Raw genomic sequence first — 18034 nt, 5'->3', positions numbered from 1 at the left:
ATGCGCTTTACGCACTTTGAGTCTATTTTAACTTACTGGATTTAAGTGAAAACACAGAGTTTTACTACACACACATGAGGGGGTGACAATTTCTTGACTGTTGTTCTGACCTTGCAAGTGTACACAACTGATTTACATACATTAAACATCTTGCTATCGCCTCACAAACTGCACTGGTGTTCCTCACCTGTTTTCTCTTTGTGAATTAGCCAATACAGGAGCCATGAATTCATTAGTCCGGCAGGGATGAAGGACAAAGAATGGTTGACCAAGTAATGGGTGTTCCTGAAAGAATCCATTAGTTGTTTTTATTATCAAAATGGTTTTAGGAAAAAATACAACATGCTATTTGAACAAAAAAAAAATGGGCCAATTCCTCGATAGTGTAATTCAGCAGCTCACTTCATTGAAGTTACACAAAGGATAATTTGACCCCTGTTGTTTTAGTAACACTAAAGGCATTTAAGCAATCAATATTCAAGTGTACAGTTTCTAATTCTGAAATAGAAATAAGTGTACCATGTAGGTTATGCTCTCATTTTAATTATGATGCAAAGGTTTTCAAAGCAGCTCAGGTTACTTGTAACAGCAGTGAGGAAGTTAACAGCTGAAAGCAAGTGGGCAAAGTTGCCATTTAAAAGTATGTTCTGACAGAATGTAATGCATACCCCGGCTGAGGAGACTTCACTGAACAGCTCCTTGACAATCAGGCCAGCTCTACACTACAAACTTATGTCGATATAACTACATCACTCAGGGGCCTGAAAAATCCACACCCCTGAGCAACCTAGTAATACAAACTTAATCCCCAGTGTAGACAGCACTTCTCCATCAACATAGCTACTGCCTCTCGCGAAGGTGGATTGACTATCCTGACAGGAGACTCTTTCCTGTCAGCATAGTAGCATCTTCACTAAAGTGCTACAACAGCGCGGCTGTGTTGCTGTATGTGTAGACAAGCCCTCTGATCATGATCCTTGGGTCTTGCCAAGTTAAAACCATCTTTGCCCTTCATCTGGGGATCAGATTGGGAGTGGGGGTCTCAGGGCTATTTTAACTTCCTCGAACTGGTAATGGCCCTGAACCTCTGTTCATGTGGACTAGAGCTATCTTCCAGTCCATACAAACAGAGAACTGCAGTTTTCTTCACAAAGAACACAGTCTATTAACAAACCAAAAACATGTTTAGTTAATGCTGCAGCAGGACATACCTCATCCACCCCAAGTATTAAAAGCATAGAATCATAGAAGATTAGGGTTGGAAGAGACCTCAGGAGGTCATCTAGTCCAATCCCCTGCTCAAAGCAGGACCAGGATCAACTAAATCATCCCAGCCAGGGCTTTGTCAAGCTGGGCCTTAAAAACCTCTAAAGATGGAGATTCCACCACCTCCCTAGGTAACCCATTCCAGTGCTTCGCCACCCTCCTAGTGAAATAGTGTTTCCTAATATCCAACCAAGACCTCCCCCACAGCAACTTGAGACCATTGCTTCTTGTTCTGTCATCTGCCACCACTGAGAACAGCCTAGCTCCATCCTCTTAGCAGCCTTCAACTACCTGAAGGGGGATCCAATCAAATACCGCCTCATGAAGTAAGAAGTTAAGGGAAAGGCTTTGTGCATTCCTTTTCACCTTGATATCATTTACAACACTGTTGATAACAGTCCAATGCTTCATAAGGCTTTCTCATTCATCACAAAAGCAATACATGCCACGACTCACTCAAACTTGCACTCTAATGCAAAACTTTAACAATGACCTAATCTGTAATTATATCAACAGATTAGCACCTCTGCTTTAACACTGCTAAGGTATCACTGCACCAAAATAAACAGAATCCTACTTCATCTCCGCACTCAGCAAGGGGCATAAGCATCTAGTATGCCACAGCTAGGAGCAATCTGAAAATGATTCCAGAAAAGTAAAATATCAAAATAGGAACACTCAAAACAGGAACAGGTACCCGCTCTCTATCTCTCTATCTATTTTTACACAATACCCGTACTTAGTTTAGATAGGGCCAAGAAGCTCACACTGGAACTCAGTGGGGTGAAGAACAGGGGATGTGAGCATGTATATAAAGCCAGCATAAAGTTCACCTTTGCACTCTCCTAGTCCAAACTTGGCTCTGTGCAGAGCTTGAAACTGTAGTTGGGGATTGAAATATAATCTCTGGAACACTTGGCAATGCATTGGGTTGTGTAGGTGGGTACATTTCCAGTACAAGTTCTTTGATAGATACTGTACGTTCCTATGCTGCTGGCTTCATTTTCACAACATCCCTGCCACCCATGCTGTTAGCTGATGCTCTTGAATCAGTCAGAACTCTAAAGAGTGCGAAAGGGCAAGTTCTTTGACGCCAGAACCAACGCAATGTTAAACTCATGAGACAAATGCTGGATGGATGCTGGACTCCCTGTAATACACTGTCCCGATCACATCATTCCAATCAGGGTTGCAGATGCTGCTAAAAATACTGAGATCTGTGACAGACTGAAGAGTCAGCACAGCATCTATATCCAGGCAATAAACTACCCCACAGTTCTATGTGGAGAAGAGCTGCTGCCTATTGCCCCTACTCCTCATCACACACCTCAGATGATGAATTATTTCCTTGAGAAACAGGGCTTGACACTGTAGCTGGGGTGACGGAGGCACCCGTGCCGCAGGCCCTTAAATGCACTGTGTACCGGTAACAGGGGAAAGTGGCAGTACAGAAGCCACAATACTGATTTTACACTACTTGGGGAGGCCCCTACTCCATGCGGCTGGATACACTAGCTCTGGGGCCAGATTTCAGCAGTGGTTTGGCTGTATTTTATTGAAAGATCTAGGTCTTTGCCTACACTCACCAGCAAAATGTTCATAGACTTAGTCTCCCTGCAGTGTAATGAAAAACTCACATTTCCTCCATTCCCCAGCCTATATCAGGGGCAAATCCTGGCCCCACTGAAATCAGGGGATGTTCTTCCACTAACTTTATTGAGATCAGGATTTGCCCCACAGCATTTAAAATATTTGACTAATAACTGGGGGCCCTCTGACAGTGGCAGGACACTTAGTTCTAGTGCTAAGAACATGCACATGGGGATAGCCAGCATTTTCTTCTAACATAATATTCAGAGGCTGAAAATATTTTCAGACCTCTTTCTTTTACCTCTTCAGTGCAAACAATTAATTCATGCAAGACTGCTACCATCTGCTGTCAGTAATAGTGAACTGATGCTGTTCTGCACTGAGAAACAAGTGCCTGTGTGAATTAAGTATCTTTGCCATTCAGCTGCTAGTCTGAATCAGTCTGATGTCTCTAAAAGACAGAGTTCAGAGAAGTGGTATTCCTTGGAGGTATTAAAAAGATATTTAATGCTGTTTACATACTATTAAAGCCCTCCCCCACCAAAAACAAAAATTGCACAGCAAATAAGCAATTAGTCCCAGCAACCTTAAATATAATGAATAGTGCAAAGAGATATGTTCACCCCCCAAATTAACAAAGGTGATTCATCTAGTTCTTGATTTTACTTGCTTCTACAGGGCACAAAAATAATTTCACTATCTGAATATTCACATTTTCTCCTCAGTGTCTTGTAGTCCATATTCGGCCTGATCCTGCACTGAGCTGGGCAAAACACTCTTAGGTGAGTCAGGAATGCAGGCCTATTGTTCTATGTAACATCATATTAATTCATTGTTCTACATCTTTCCTCTTCAAGTACCTCCTTGCTTTGTAACTTAATGATGCCTGGAGCTTGAAATATTTCCTAGACACCTTTGAGCCAGATGTACATATGAAAGAGCTGGGTGCATCTTCACTATGCGGGAGGAACGTTCCTGTCCCACCCGGCTGGTAAGACTGTAGCTGGGATTTTTACAAGCCTACTATTGTCCTTCCTTAGTCCCTCCAACTTTCATATCAGGCTCTACATCATGGGTGTCTGATAACTGTCATCCTTCTATCTGCTGGAATGGAATAGAGCACTTTACCTCTTCTTCCTGTCCTGGCTGCTGGGAAACAAGAGTGCCAAAATAAAAGCAAGTGGGTTTTTACAATACTCGTAGCTGCTCTTCCCTCTTGTTGATCATTGAGATTTTAATTGAATATCTTTGCATTTCTCCATAGGTGGGTTTAATCATATATTGCAGTGCTCTACAGCCAAAATGCTTCTGAAATAAATGTAGTCAAACTTTACTAATTCTGGGTCACTGAAAATGAAAATGATGCTTAAAATTGTTGATTGGCTCTAGTTTTCAAGATATGCTATTGGGTCAGTATATACGACCCTTGACTTGGGAATGGCGGAGGATAAGTGAGTTATAAAGGGAAGGGATCTCAATTTAAACCAGAAATGACTAAAATACATCTTTGACTGGATCTATGAATAAATCTATGACTGGGTTTGGACAGTACTTGCTTTTTAGGCAAAACAATGAATGATGCAATCTGAAGCTGGTATTGCGTCATACATGATATGAATTGCATCATGTTATTCCTAGAAGTCATGGATGATGCAATCATAACGAAGCTTACATCACTCTGCTGAACAAATTGCCCTATATCAGCTCTAGAAATCATACAGTGTCGTGCTCTCTTATTTGTCAGTGTTTGATTTTGCAAAGGGACACATTTCTGTTTAGCCAAAGTGAGCAGAGATGCCTCGTACTTGTGTGAACAGTGCAGATAACTGCTGCTATGTTTGTGGTGAAGTGACTTTTGCATCACAAAAGCGCAGTATAACCACTATGGTTAAGAAAGCCTATCACCTTTATTTTGGCTGCAAAATTGGAGATCAGGACAAGAGGTGGGCCCCACACATATGCTGCAACACTTGTGCAACAAATCTTCGCCAGTGGTTGAACAGGAAAAGGAAATCTATGCCTTTTGCAGTGCCAATGATTTGGAGAGAGCCAACAGATCGTACCAGCAATTGTTACTTCTGCAATGGTGCCTCCAGTTAGGAAAGATGTGTCAAAGAAGAAAAAGTGGACTGTGCATTATCCAAACTTTTCATCAGCTATACGCCCAGGACCCCACGGAGAAGGACTGCCGGTTCCTGATGCACCAGAATCATTCTCACTTGAGTCAGACGAGGAAGAGGAAGAGGATGAAACTTCTGGTCCTGAACCATCAATGTCACAGGACCCACATTTTCTCCCATCCTCCTCCTCTGAACCACACCTCATAACACAAGGTGAACTGAATGACTTTGTCAGGGATTTGGAACTACCCAAGAGTAAGGCAGAGCTGTTGGGCTCCAGACTACAGCAGTGGAATCTCCTGGCAGGTGATGTTAGGGTTTCCATGTTCCGTGACCGTCAAAAGGATCTTGTCCCATTCTTCTTCATGGAAGGTGATCTTGTAGCCTGCAACAACATCGATGGTGTGATGGCAGCCCTCACATCGTTCACGATCCAGATGAGTGGAGACTGTTCATTGATTCATCGAAGACGAGTCTTAAAGCTGTTTTACGGCATAATGGCAATGTTTTGCCATCAATTCCAGTTGGTCATGCAGTCCATATGAAGGAAACCTATGACAACATGAAACAACTTTTGAGGTGCATAAACTATGACCAACATCAGTGGCAGCTTTGTGGCGATTTGAAGGTTGTTGCTCTCTTGCTTGGTTTGCAGACTGGATACACAAAGTACTGCTGTTTTCTCTGCGAATGGGATAGTCGTGCAAGAGATTCCCATTACATCAAGAAAGATTGGCCACTCCGACAGTCATTGGAGCCTGGGAGGAAAAGTGTTCAGCATCCACCACTTGTTGAATCAAGGAAGATTTTGTTACCACCCTTACACATCAAGCTGGGTCTGATGAAGAACTTTGTCAAGGCCATTGACAAAACACAAGCAGCTTTCAAGTACCTCCGTGGAAAATTTCCAAGGTTAAGTGAAGCTAAGATAAAGGAAGGTGTCTTTGTTGGTCCTCAGATTCGTGAACTTCTTCGAGATGATGCATTTGACCACGCACTGCGTGGCAAGGAAAAGACGGCATGGAAAGCCTTCCAGTTAGTGGCAATAAATTTTCTCGGAAACAACAATGCAAACAACTACAGGTTGTTGGTGGAAAACCTCCTCAAGGCATACAAAAGCCTTGGTTGCAACATGTCACTAAAGATACATTTTTTGCACTCTCATCTAGATTTTTTTCCCACCGAACTGCGGAGCAGTGAGCGACGAACACGGCGAGCGATTTCACCAGGACATTGCAACAATGGAGAAACACTATCAGGGCAAATGGAGCCCGTCAATGCTTGCAGACTATTGCTGGACAGTGACAAGAGATGCTCCATTTAATGAATACAAGAGACAAGCCAAGAAGCGCCGAGTAGACACTGAATAGGACTAAACTATGTACAGAATAGTTTTTTGCCTTTTGTTTCATAATAAATTTTATTTATATAACCCTTTTGCTGATTTTTAAAGTGTCACATAAACAGAACAGGTGAAATATTATCATGTAAAGCAACCATAAACACATGAAAAGACCTAGGTTTACAATTTATGATTAAAACTCTACTATCTACACAATATACATAGACATCAAATGTAAAAACTTAAATATCTTAGAAACAGTAGCCAATCAGTTGTTTTAATTGTCATATTTGAATTCAGCACATCAAAATACATAATAAATAGCACATTTTATCTCTGAAGCAGACGACTTCTCAAAAATTGTAGACCAGTGTTATTTTTAATATTCTCTTTCTGGAATGCAAGCAGCTTGCCACTTCATTACTGCAAAGGCCATCACTGCTCGGAATGAGGAAGGTTTCTGCAACACTCCCTTCCATTGGCTTCCTGACTGCTGTGAGGGAGCCAGTGAAGTTTAGTCTGTTACTCTATCCCACCTCCCACTCTATTTCTTGGGTCCTTCTCCCTGTCAGTAACTCCACAGCTTGCCTCTGTCACGTTCTCAAGCAGAAGCAGCACCATGAGCGTGACATGATTCTTGAAAGTGTCATTGCTGTGCACAAGATTCTGAATAGCAGCAGTGAAGCTGACCAGTTTTGTTAATTTCATGCTGCTGATGTTTGGCAAAGATTTGAGCAGATGCACACTGAAAAAAGACAGTGTCGCTTTGGTCCATATTTAGAAGGTTGTCGTCACAAGCTAATCACTGTGAATTATTTGTTCAGCTCTAATCCAGGAAATTGGAGTTCATTACAGCTGTTTACTTTAAAGACCTCCTTTACCAGCAAAAGTAGGAGGGAATCCCATCAAGCAAATAGCTGTGTCTAAAGTTGGAAATTTAAATGTATTCACTATTGTGCAAGGATGTACTCAGCCCTAAATAAGAGACATGAAATAACATGAATCTGTACTGCTTGGAAGTGTTCAAAACCTGAAGGTCAAGGATATGTGCCATATAGAATGTACTGCATGTTTTGATGTGAAGTTACAGAAGACCAGGAAATCACAACACATCATTAGCCAAGGTCCACCAAGCACCATACCACAAAAACCTCCAGAAAGGTCAGGCAGAGGCAAGGGAAAAGGCTGCTGAGGGCTCAGTTAGAGAAAGTGGGAAGTCTGTCTAAATCCTGAATTCCAAGTCCTGTACACAATCATGTCCCCATTCTTGTGTTAACCAGCTGTTATCATGCTTAATGTAAATTCAAGGTTAAATCACTGAATCTGCACCTCTGAGAAGGAAGTGATGGACAGTTGTCAATACATATGTAAGCATTATCACAGGAACGAATGGCACCTGTGGAACTCCTTGCCAGAGGATATTGTGAAGGCCAAGACTATAACGGGGTTCAAAAAAGAACTAGATATGTTCATGGAGGATAGGTCCATCAATGGCTATTAGCCAGGATGGACAGGGATGGTGTCACTAGCCTCTGTTTGCCAGAAGCTGGGAATGGACGACGGGATGGATCACTTGATTACCTGTTCTGTTCATTCCCCTGGGGCACCTGGTATTGGCCACTGTTGGAAGACCGGACACTGGGCTAGATGGACCTTTGGTCTGATCCAGTATGGCCATTCTTATGTTCTTATGGCATGAGAGAGAGCGAGAGAGCCTCTTATTGCCAGATCACCAGTTCAAATCCGCCCCAGGTTGGTAGGAGCTGAAAATGATCATTGTACGATGGCCTTTATGAAATTAACTGCCAGGTTTTATATAATCAAAACTGGCATTATTTAATGCCTTTGTTGATAATTATAGCAGAGAAGCCAATGACTGAATCAGCCATGGAGAATGAATGACCCTAGACGTGGTCCCTCCAGGTCAGTGTTGAAGCACATTGGCAGGGCAGCGTAGGAATCTTGCACTACTGCTGTCTGTGGTGCACCCATTACTCCTGGGGGAATTCTGTGCTACTGCGCGTGCACATATTTAATGAACCCCGCAGATTTCTAATTCTTCACACAGAAAAAAGCTTCTGCCAAAATGTTGCTGCAGTTCTGCCTTTTGCCCACCAGAGGGCGCTGTGGCGATAGAACAAAGTTGCAGCTCCCCGCAGCAACGGAGAGAGCTGCCTTCGCAGTGCTTGTCAAGCCAGGTCAGGAGACAGGGGCTGTGGGGTGCAGGGAGGGGCAAGTCAGACAGGGACTCATAGGGGCTAGTGGGGGAGGACAGACTGGGGCGGGGGTTGAATGGGAGTGGAGGCACAGGGCCACAGGGGGAGGGAGGTGCAGAGACACATGGGGACAGAAGCAGATGTACCTGACTGAATGGAAGAGGCTAGGGGTCAGCCAGGGTCTGCATGGGGGAAGCTCCCTAACAATCCCTCCCTGTCTCCCCCCAAAAAACCTGTTCCATACTTTTCCCATCCATACCCAACAGCCCTGCAAGTTCACACCCAGGCTCCTTCCCAGCAATTTACTTCCCTCTCTCTCAGCTCCTCCATTACCCCTGACTCCCCCAAGCCTTTGCACTGCTTCTGAGGGGGAGAAATACGGTTCTGTATTGTAGTTTAAATGAATTATTACTCAGAGTTCTGTATTTATATGCCTAGTAAGGAATCTACTGTCAAAAAATTTTCCTGACTCTTTTTTGTTGTCTGTATTGTTACAGACATACTTGCTGACAGGTATTTTGAAATAAATGACCAAAAATAATTGAAACTGGTGTGATTATATTGTGTTATTTTGACAATTAAAATATGCAGAATTTTGCAGAATTTTAAAATATTGTGCGCAGAATTTTTGACTTTTGGCGCAGAATTCCACCAGGAGTAACCCATTCTGTGGATTAACAATGGACTTCAGTCTCTAGCACAGTAAATCCAGAATTCTTCAGAAGCACTACAAAAATGTTCTGAGCGAGAGTGAACAAAAGCCCCCTGAGAGTGCATTTCATACATATATTTATTATCTGCTGCACCTATGTGTTAGAATGGTGATACGCCATATGCAGTGAAGTGGATGCTGAACTATATCCTAAGGAAGCAATACTATACATTAACTCAGTAGTTCTCAACCGGGGTACATGTATCCTTGGGGATACGCAGAAGTCTTCTAGATATTTGCCTAGTTTTACAACAGGCTATATGAAAAGCACTAGTGAAGTCAGCACAAACTAAAATTTCATACAGACAATGACTTGATTATACTGGTCTATATCCTATATCAGCATTTTTCAACCTGGAAGGGAAGGGGTCACGAGTTATTTTATAATTGTATGGTAAAAATGAGAGAGCACTTTTTCACTAATAGTGTGCTGTGACACTTTTTTGTATTTTTATGTCTGATTTTGTAAACTAGTAGTTTTTAAGTGAGGTGCAACTTGGAGTACACAAGACAAACTAGCCTCCTGAAAGAGGTACAGTAGTTTGGAAAGGTTAAGAACCACTGCTTTAGCTGGTCAGAGCTGTGTATTAGCCAGAAGAAAAACATGAGTCACATTGGGATTTTCAAGCACAAACCTAATTTCAATGGGAAGGGGGGGAATCTACTTATTTTTAGCTAGAAATTAATCTTGTTGCAATGTAACTCATGTAGTGGTAAATTTGCAGAGTAATGTGCAGGAGGTACAAATCGATTCCCACAATTGCTATCTGCAGTTGTACAGAATGGAATCTTACATTTATGGGTTGCACACAACTCTTCTGGACAGTAATGGAATGCCAGGCAGTGAGTCAGTTTATTTGAAATCTGCTGCATTATTTTCCTCTATATAACCCCACACAGACTCATAATACAATCTGTTCAGTGGCATAAGTTGGAATCCATCATATCTGCATATCTCTTCTGAGTCTTGCCCAACTTTCATGGGAAATTGAATTTTTGCAAGCAGCAGCTCCTGTGGATTTTTCAGCTCAAACTGTTGTTTAATTTACCTTCTGTGGAAAGACCTCTTTATTAGGTGACATCAAGAAAGATTTTTAAGGATGGTCCAAACCCATTTTTGCAGCTGTTACCTCAGCTTCTGGCATGGAACATGCAGAGAAGGCTGATGAGCAAAAGATGTGACAGAGAGAAGAGGGTTTTTTTGGTATGGTATTTGAAACTAAACTCAGTTTTTCTTAGTTACAGCAAAAAGAAAATGCAAACCATAAGCTACTTGAGTAGGGCTGGCCCTAGATCAAATGGCGTCCAGGCAAGGAACGTCTTCGGCATGTGCTGCTTTCCCCCCCCCCCCCAATTTGTTAAACTTTTTAATACTTTATTTTTTATTGCATTTGTAGCCCATTTCATGACTTTTATGCATGATTTGTATGCATGAGTATCCAAAGACTGGCCAATGGCATTTTCAAATGATAAAATAGCAAGCAATGTCAGTCTCTTGGCAACCATTGTCAATCGAAGATATGTTTTAATGAGCTGTGTTTACCACTCGTGACTGTGACCGGGAGTGTAAGCAGAATCCTCAAAGCTATCCACACATTAGGAAAAGTGTCCTTCAGCTCTGCATCATGAATGAATTGGAGAACTTGAAGTGGAGAGTACTTCCCGTGTGGCAAAATGTGACGGATGTTGTCCAATTTGACATAGATGTCTTGATCATTGATGTTTGAACATTCCCCATGTGTTAGCGTCCGGTGACGGTCCCTGCAATTGTTCAAGAGTGTTTTCCTGTCTGCTGGCAGCTTACTAAGGTCATACAAAAAACCCAGATCTTTTTGTGGTGCTTCATTTGTCCAAACCTTTCGTCCATGGAGGTTAATGAGGTTAATGAAAAATGAATCCACATATGGAATATCAAAACATTTTACTTCAAACATTCTATTTTTTCTTTGTCACTAACAACAAAAACAGCACCCTGTCCCGTCCCTCCCCCTCCCCCCCGCCAAGCCAGCATCCCAGGTGGTCGCTTGGGTCCCCTGCCCCTAAATCCTACCCTGTACTTGAGGTGCTCAAATACTACAGTTAATGACCACCTTTTTTCTTCAATGTGTGCAAGAGCAGCACTCTGGGAAGGGTGTCAGTCAGGGCTTTATTTGCTCTTTCTTATCACTCCCCTGTCAACAGTTACTAATTAAACTAACTTCCATTACAAGGTTGCAAAGAATTAGAAAAGGAGCAAAGTTTTATATTTATATTTTATCTTCTGCAGTGTAACAGCCTGCTATGTACTGAAATGCCAGGGATCAATCAGAACAGTGACAAAAATGAGTATTTCCAAAGCACAAGTATAATTAAACGCAAAACTTCCATTGGGTTGGATTATGTCATTTTATCTGGCTGCACATATTGAGATGCAACCTCAGAGCTGGTGCTAGAAATAAGCAGACTAAGCAATTGCTTAGGGTCTCAAGCAGCTCAAGGGGGCCCCCTGTTCACTTTTTCAGACTCTGTATGGGGGCAGTCCCCAAAATATTCCTGCTTAGGGCCCCAGTGGGCTAGCACCACCTCTGTGCAGCCCAAAATAATTTAGGGAATTAACAATAAACATCATTCCAGGCAATGGTTAATTAGCTGTAGGTAGCTAGTCTTGCTCCTGCTCCCCCAGCCAGCAGGTATTTTGTTGTCTGTACATCTCCTGTAACAGAGCCATTTATTTTCTCTGTCATAACTGGAGCATCTCCAATAGTAATGGCTTCTATTTTCTCCAGTGCTACATTAAACTGCCTTAGAACATCCATCATAACATTTATGGCCTCTCCATTTATATCGCAGTGAAAGGGATTCGTGTCCAAAACAGCCTCTGCCACATCCAGTTTGCATGATGTTGCTTTGATAAAAATCATTCCTGGAGGGATGTCAAGCCTTTTATAAAGGGTGCTACTACTGAGTGCTGCAGCAGGCACTGTTTGTGCTGGAACATTTTTCCAACACTACCTGCAATCTCAAGTCAGTCTTCTGTCCCACAGAAGAAGGTAGAAATAATAAAACTTTTTTTCACATAATCTTTTCCATTTGGGGCAATGAAAACAGTGATGCATTAAATTAAGATACACTGCTTCCTCACGTCACATCTGTAAAGAGTTATGGTCATATCATGCCATCAGTTTTAAACAGTACTTGCCAATGAAATCAATGCCCATCTTTAACTCCTACATCTGAAGCTTATGCTTTCACAAGTATTTTATGTTACTAAATTTGTCACTATAATCTTTATTTTTTTTTTTTATAGTTTAAGTTTATGGAATGATCCAATCTCTCTCCCTCCCTCTATCTCTGCTGTACTGGTCAGCCTTACCAATAACAATATTACAGAGCAGATAAACACTTTCCTTCTGTTAGGAAAATGGAACACTTCTCATGTAAAAACAAAATCAGACGTTTCCTTGATCCAGCACACTGCATAAGCCAGTGTGCAATTTTAGGCATGTTGAACTTGAAGTAACTGGGATTACTTGCATGCTTAAAGTTACACACCGGCTTAGGTGCTGTTCTGGTCATGCCCTAAAAGGGAAGTGATTTTTTTTTATGAACTTGGGGGTGGGATTTCAAACATTACAATGCAGCCAGAAATATTGAAGTGAAGTCAGCATATTCATTGTGGGTTTACAATGATCGATCACATTCCCTGAGAAGGCAACAGGACAGCAACAGCAGTCACATAAAAAATATTCCAAATTCTCTCTCTCTCTCTCTCTCTCTGCACTTCTGCAGAAAATGTTGCCCCAATAATGGAGTTGCTACAACAGAAACTCTATTACTATGGAATCGCTATATTGCAGAAGCAGCATTTTTATAGAATTGCAATTACATAAGGAACTTGTATCATTCTGATAGAAGTTACAGATCACAGTAATAAAGCCATTATAATACTAATTGTACAGTACTCTGTTTTGCTTACTGATGGAGATTGTAACATGTCTATTAAAGCAGCAATTTCATAAAAATGTTTTAGTAATAGGTTTGGTACTGGCTATGCAGACGTGATAAGAAGAACAAAATGCTTCAGAGTGGGCAAAATGACTGATGGAAGAGGTTTGCTGTAAAGGCAACATACTCCAATGAAGACTAAAAAAGCTCCACCTATCTTATGAGCTGTGGTATATAACACACTGTCTTAGGCCATAGATCCTAGTTGTCCTGCTTTCTATTTACAAAGAGAAGCCCAGCCAATTTAGTGATGTAGTGAGCCCCGGAACCTTGTTTTCAAAAGCAACTCCCATTACCCAAGCCCTCTGAAAAATCAAACAATAGAGTGGAGGAGTTACATGTATCTGTCTGTAGTAGTCATTCTTCAATAGCCACTGAAGCACAACTGCTGATGTCTTGGAAGAGATGCTGCACTCCATCCTCTTAAATAATCAAAATAATATTGCATTGATGCTCAGCAAGGGTGGGATTTTGGAGGGGGAAATCAGATGAAAAATAATGGGAAAATTACAGAGGGAAGCAATCTTTTTCCACTACTGAACACCTGTGCAGGAGTACAGAAAAAGGCAGAGATGTTTTGATTTAAGTCAGATTGTACTCTGAAGAGAAACTACGTTACAGTGGCCCCTTGTTACTCAATAGATCTGTTCTCCATGTTTATTCAGAGTCAGACCATCTGACTTTAGTAACATGTCAGTTTTTACTCCTAATAACCTTGCAGAACCAAGAGAAAGTGAGCTGCATACTATTTCTTCTTCATGCATACTACTTCTTCATGCATCATCAACAGAATTGTAAATTAAATTCCAATTGCAGGAGCAATTAATTACACACCAATTCCACTGAAGAGAGTAGGGTTGCATACGTGTGACTAAGACTGATTAAGAAGTCAATAGGGTTGTACAACACACTTGTAACAGTAGATACAGTTTGGTCAATGGAATCTTCATTACCAGTGATGCATGAGAAGGAAAGATCTTTTTAGTTTGACTTTCAGATCCCACGGTGAGTTTGCAGGACTGGCAATTATAAACGTCTTACTTCTGAAGTGAGCACACTTGATTTGGAAATTATTAAGATGGTGAATATTGAACCCCCGAATGACATTTTTCCTGCCACTTTTTCAGAGCAGAGGTGCACTTTAAACTAGAAATGTTAGTGAATGATTATGAAAAATAATGCACCACAAAAAGGGTACCATTTCTTAAAGAGCTCAGTGCCCGCATGAAGAACAGATGGATCAAATTAACTCTAGGTAAGAACAGGGTGATGCTTGTCTGAAGGAGTAAATATTTCAAAGAACAAGCGGACACACCATCCTCTTCCACAGGAGTCTGCCTCCCATTCATCAAAATGGGTGTCACAAGTGGTAACTTCCCCTCTACCTGGGGGGTGCTCAACCCCTCAACACTACCCAGACCCCACCTCCACCCCACCCCTTCCCCCGAAACCCCCGCCACTGCTCTGCCTCCACCCCACCTCTTCCCCGTCTCTTTCCACCCCCTCCCCTGAGCATACTGTGTCCCCACTCCTCCTCCTCCCTCTCAGAGCCGACCTGAATGCTGCAAAACAGCTGTTTCGCAGTGGGCGGGAGGGGGAGAGTGATCAGCGGGGCCACTGACAGGGGAGAGGCGCGGGGGGGAGAGCCTTGAGCTTGGCTGCGGATGGGTGCTGAGCACTTGCTAATTTTTCTCCTCGGGTACTCCAGCCCTGGAGTACCCACGGAGTCGGTGTCTATGGTGGGTGTAACATCTTAGGGTATGTCTACACTGCAATAAAACACCTGTAGCTGGCCTGAATCAGCTGACTCAGGCTTGTGGGGCTCAGGCTGCAGGCTATAAAATTTTAGTATAGATGCTTGTGGTTGGCTGGGGCCTGGGCTCTGAGTCCTCTTTCTGCCTGGACAAGGATCAGTGCTTGATACTCTTAACCTACAGCCTAGGTTACAGTAATTTATTGTACCTGTTGATGAAGGTGGAAACAATACAAAAACTCCTGCTTGTGCAGAATGTAGCAGCCCATCTTCTCAGTGTAATGGCATGTCATGAGTACATGACCCGGGTGCTCCACACCCTCAACTGGCTGCTAATTCACTTCCCTGGTCAATCTTGGGCTTGTTCTTCAAAGCCATTAAAATGTCAGGACCCAGCTACATCAGCCAACCATATCTCCATCCATGACATCTGTTTTGTTCTTCACAGTGCCTAACACAATGCATCACAATTCCTGATTGGGTCTTCTAGGAGCTATTGCAATACTAATAACAATATTGAGTGAGAGGGAAGAATGGTATCTTTTAATTGCCAACCCCACTTCTGTAGTACATTAGTATTTCCATAGAAGATCCAGAGAAAATCAAACCAGCCCAGCCTTGTGAAGCTTGATCTGATGAGCTCACAGCAATAAGTGGTGTGGCTGCAAAATTAGGTTTAAAAGGCTAAAGCATTTTTTCATTGTAGAAATAAAACACATCTCAGAAGTTTGTAATTCAGTTGTAAAAGTTTTCAAGAGGGATTTATAGTGGGAAAACTGGTATGCAATTATATTGTCACAATTGGCACCTCAGTCATTCTTTCAAGAAAATAAACAGATGACTCGTTGCATACTTGCCAAAATAAGATTAATTTAGTTGTCAACATTTTAGTAATCTTGTATGAAGTCTTAATTAATTACTATTTAAAATCTGTTCTGAAGTTAAGAGATTCATCTAATGTGTAAAACTTGAAGATTCAACAAGCTGTGGAAGTATGGATGAGATGAGATGTGAGCCAGATTTACTACCCTGATTAAGTAACGAGGAGTTAGGGGGGAAAAACTGATTTTTAAAATCTCTCCCACCAGCATCTGACAAATATGTCTTTAAAAAAAGGTTCATTTTATAATCCTAGGAAATCTTGGAATCTGATCAAACTAAGGTTGAACAAAGGGATCTCAGGAAAGGAGATGACAAGCACACTTCTCACAAGATTTATAAACCAGAAGTATTACAACCAGCAAAAGAAGAATGGTGTGCATTCCTATCTAAGTTTTGCAGTTTATAAAGAAGGCGAAGAGACCATTTGATATAACAGAGTAGAAGCACAAATGAGTATCATAACCCGGTGAAGCAAAATCTTTGCTGCAGTGATCAGTAACAGGATGACCCATTTATCTCTGTCAAATACATATAGCACTGAAGTATCAATAAAAGTATGACTGAACCTTCATGTATGCAGTGTGGTAGCTGCTCTCAAACGAACACAGAAAAAATAACAGACCAAAAACACCGTATCACTCTGTATCTAACCTTCCAGTCCTCGTCCTCAAAGGAAACCTGCACAACACCTTCAAACAACGAGCCTGAGAGCTTAAATTCATACCATGGCTAGGCATTAAAAATCATGGACTGGAGACACTGACACTGAAGTTAGACACTGGCACTAACCGTTCCTCCCTTCCTTTTCTCCCCTTGTGACTGAAGAAGTGTTAACAGGCAACTTCACCTTGAATGGTCCCTTGAAATATGTGTTAACTATTTATGCTAAACAATCTGTTCCACGCTGTATTTAGCTACAACACCCTGGTTATGTCTACACTGCAGTTAGACACACACAGCTGATCCATGCCAGCTCACTCAGGCTAAGGAGCTGTTTAATTGTGATGTAGATGTTTGGGCTCTGGCTGCAGCCTGAGCTCTGGGACCCTTCACCTCGCAGGATCCTAGCATCTGGCCTCCAGCCTGAACCCAAACATCTGCACTGCAATTAAACAATCCCTCAGCATGAGCCTTTTAGCCCAAGTCAGCTGGCACAGGCCAGCTGCGGGTGTCTAATATCAGTGTAGACATACGCACTGACATTTCCCAGACCTGAAAAAATGCTCTGTAAGCTTGAAAGCTTGTCTCTCTCACCAACAGAGGTTGGTCTATGCTGAGTTTGCCTAGAAAAAAATTCCCCCATCCTTTCATCATGTCTAGTACTATCTGACTGGCTATGTGCATTATAGAGCTGCATTCTCTTTCTCCTTCTAAAGCATCATGAATTGGCTACTACTGGAACTAGCACTTGCTGGACCAATGGTCTGAGGTGGTGTGGCAAATCTTATGTTCCTATGTAGAGAAAGAGGACTGTTGATATTATTCATGGTAGCTCTTGTTTGTTTGTTTGTTTGTTTGTTTGTTTGATAGAATCAAATTTAAGAGATGATGTTTTCTCTTATTAGAATCTCTGTGAAAGCTACCTCTTATAGTAAACTTTCCAGACTCAAGTAAAATAGGTGATGAAAAGTTCTAGAAAATTTCAGAGAACAACCCATCATCTGGATGGCTGTAGTCTGTCAATTGAAATCTTTTTCTGGAGAGGAGACATTTAGGAGAGAACAGTCCTTTCCAGTTATTACAGAAACTGAATCTCCGTGGAAAGAAATCTACAGTGAGCACTGATACCTAAATGGCCAGTAATGAAAATACCACTGCCAGAATGAAAATTAACAGTGGACCTTTCATCAGCTGTGGCAGTGCATCTCAACATTTTCACGCTAGTGACCCCCTTATTTGAAGTTTAAAAAAAAAATTTTTTTGACCACCCCTTACAATTACAATAAAAGTATCAGTGGTAACAATAAGCCTATGTAACTTGTGTGTGCTTTGAGAGGTTGACAGAGAATACTTGACCTTGAAAAGTAAGGGTGTGCAGGGAGTGGAGGAAAGAGATTTCCTTAGCATTAGACTGCAATACAATTTTCAACACCACAAAACCCCCTCCCTGATTGCTTTTTGTGCCCCTTCCCTCTGGGGGATTGTGACCCATTGCCTGTAGCTCAGCGT

At 41.9% G+C, this 18034-nt stretch overlaps 1 protein-coding gene across 1 annotated transcript in view; it reads right to left on the bottom strand.

Moving 5' to 3' along the window:
- The window catches only part of ATG10 (autophagy related 10), a 118153-nt gene that overhangs the window by 681 nt on the left and 99438 nt on the right, over positions 1-18034 (bottom strand). Inside the window, exon 9 of the mRNA XM_065407012.1 lies at positions 188-285. Within this exon, the coding sequence (XP_065263084.1) occupies positions 188-285 (98 nt within the window). The remainder of the gene's footprint in view (positions 1-187; positions 286-18034) is intronic.

Source organism: Emys orbicularis, chromosome 6 (assembly GCF_028017835.1).
Source record: "Emys orbicularis isolate rEmyOrb1 chromosome 6, rEmyOrb1.hap1, whole genome shotgun sequence".
Lineage (NCBI taxonomy): Eukaryota > Metazoa > Chordata > Testudines > Emydidae > Emys > Emys orbicularis.
The sequence above is the reverse complement of the archived record's forward strand: the minus strand, read 5'-3'. Positions and strand labels throughout refer to the sequence as shown.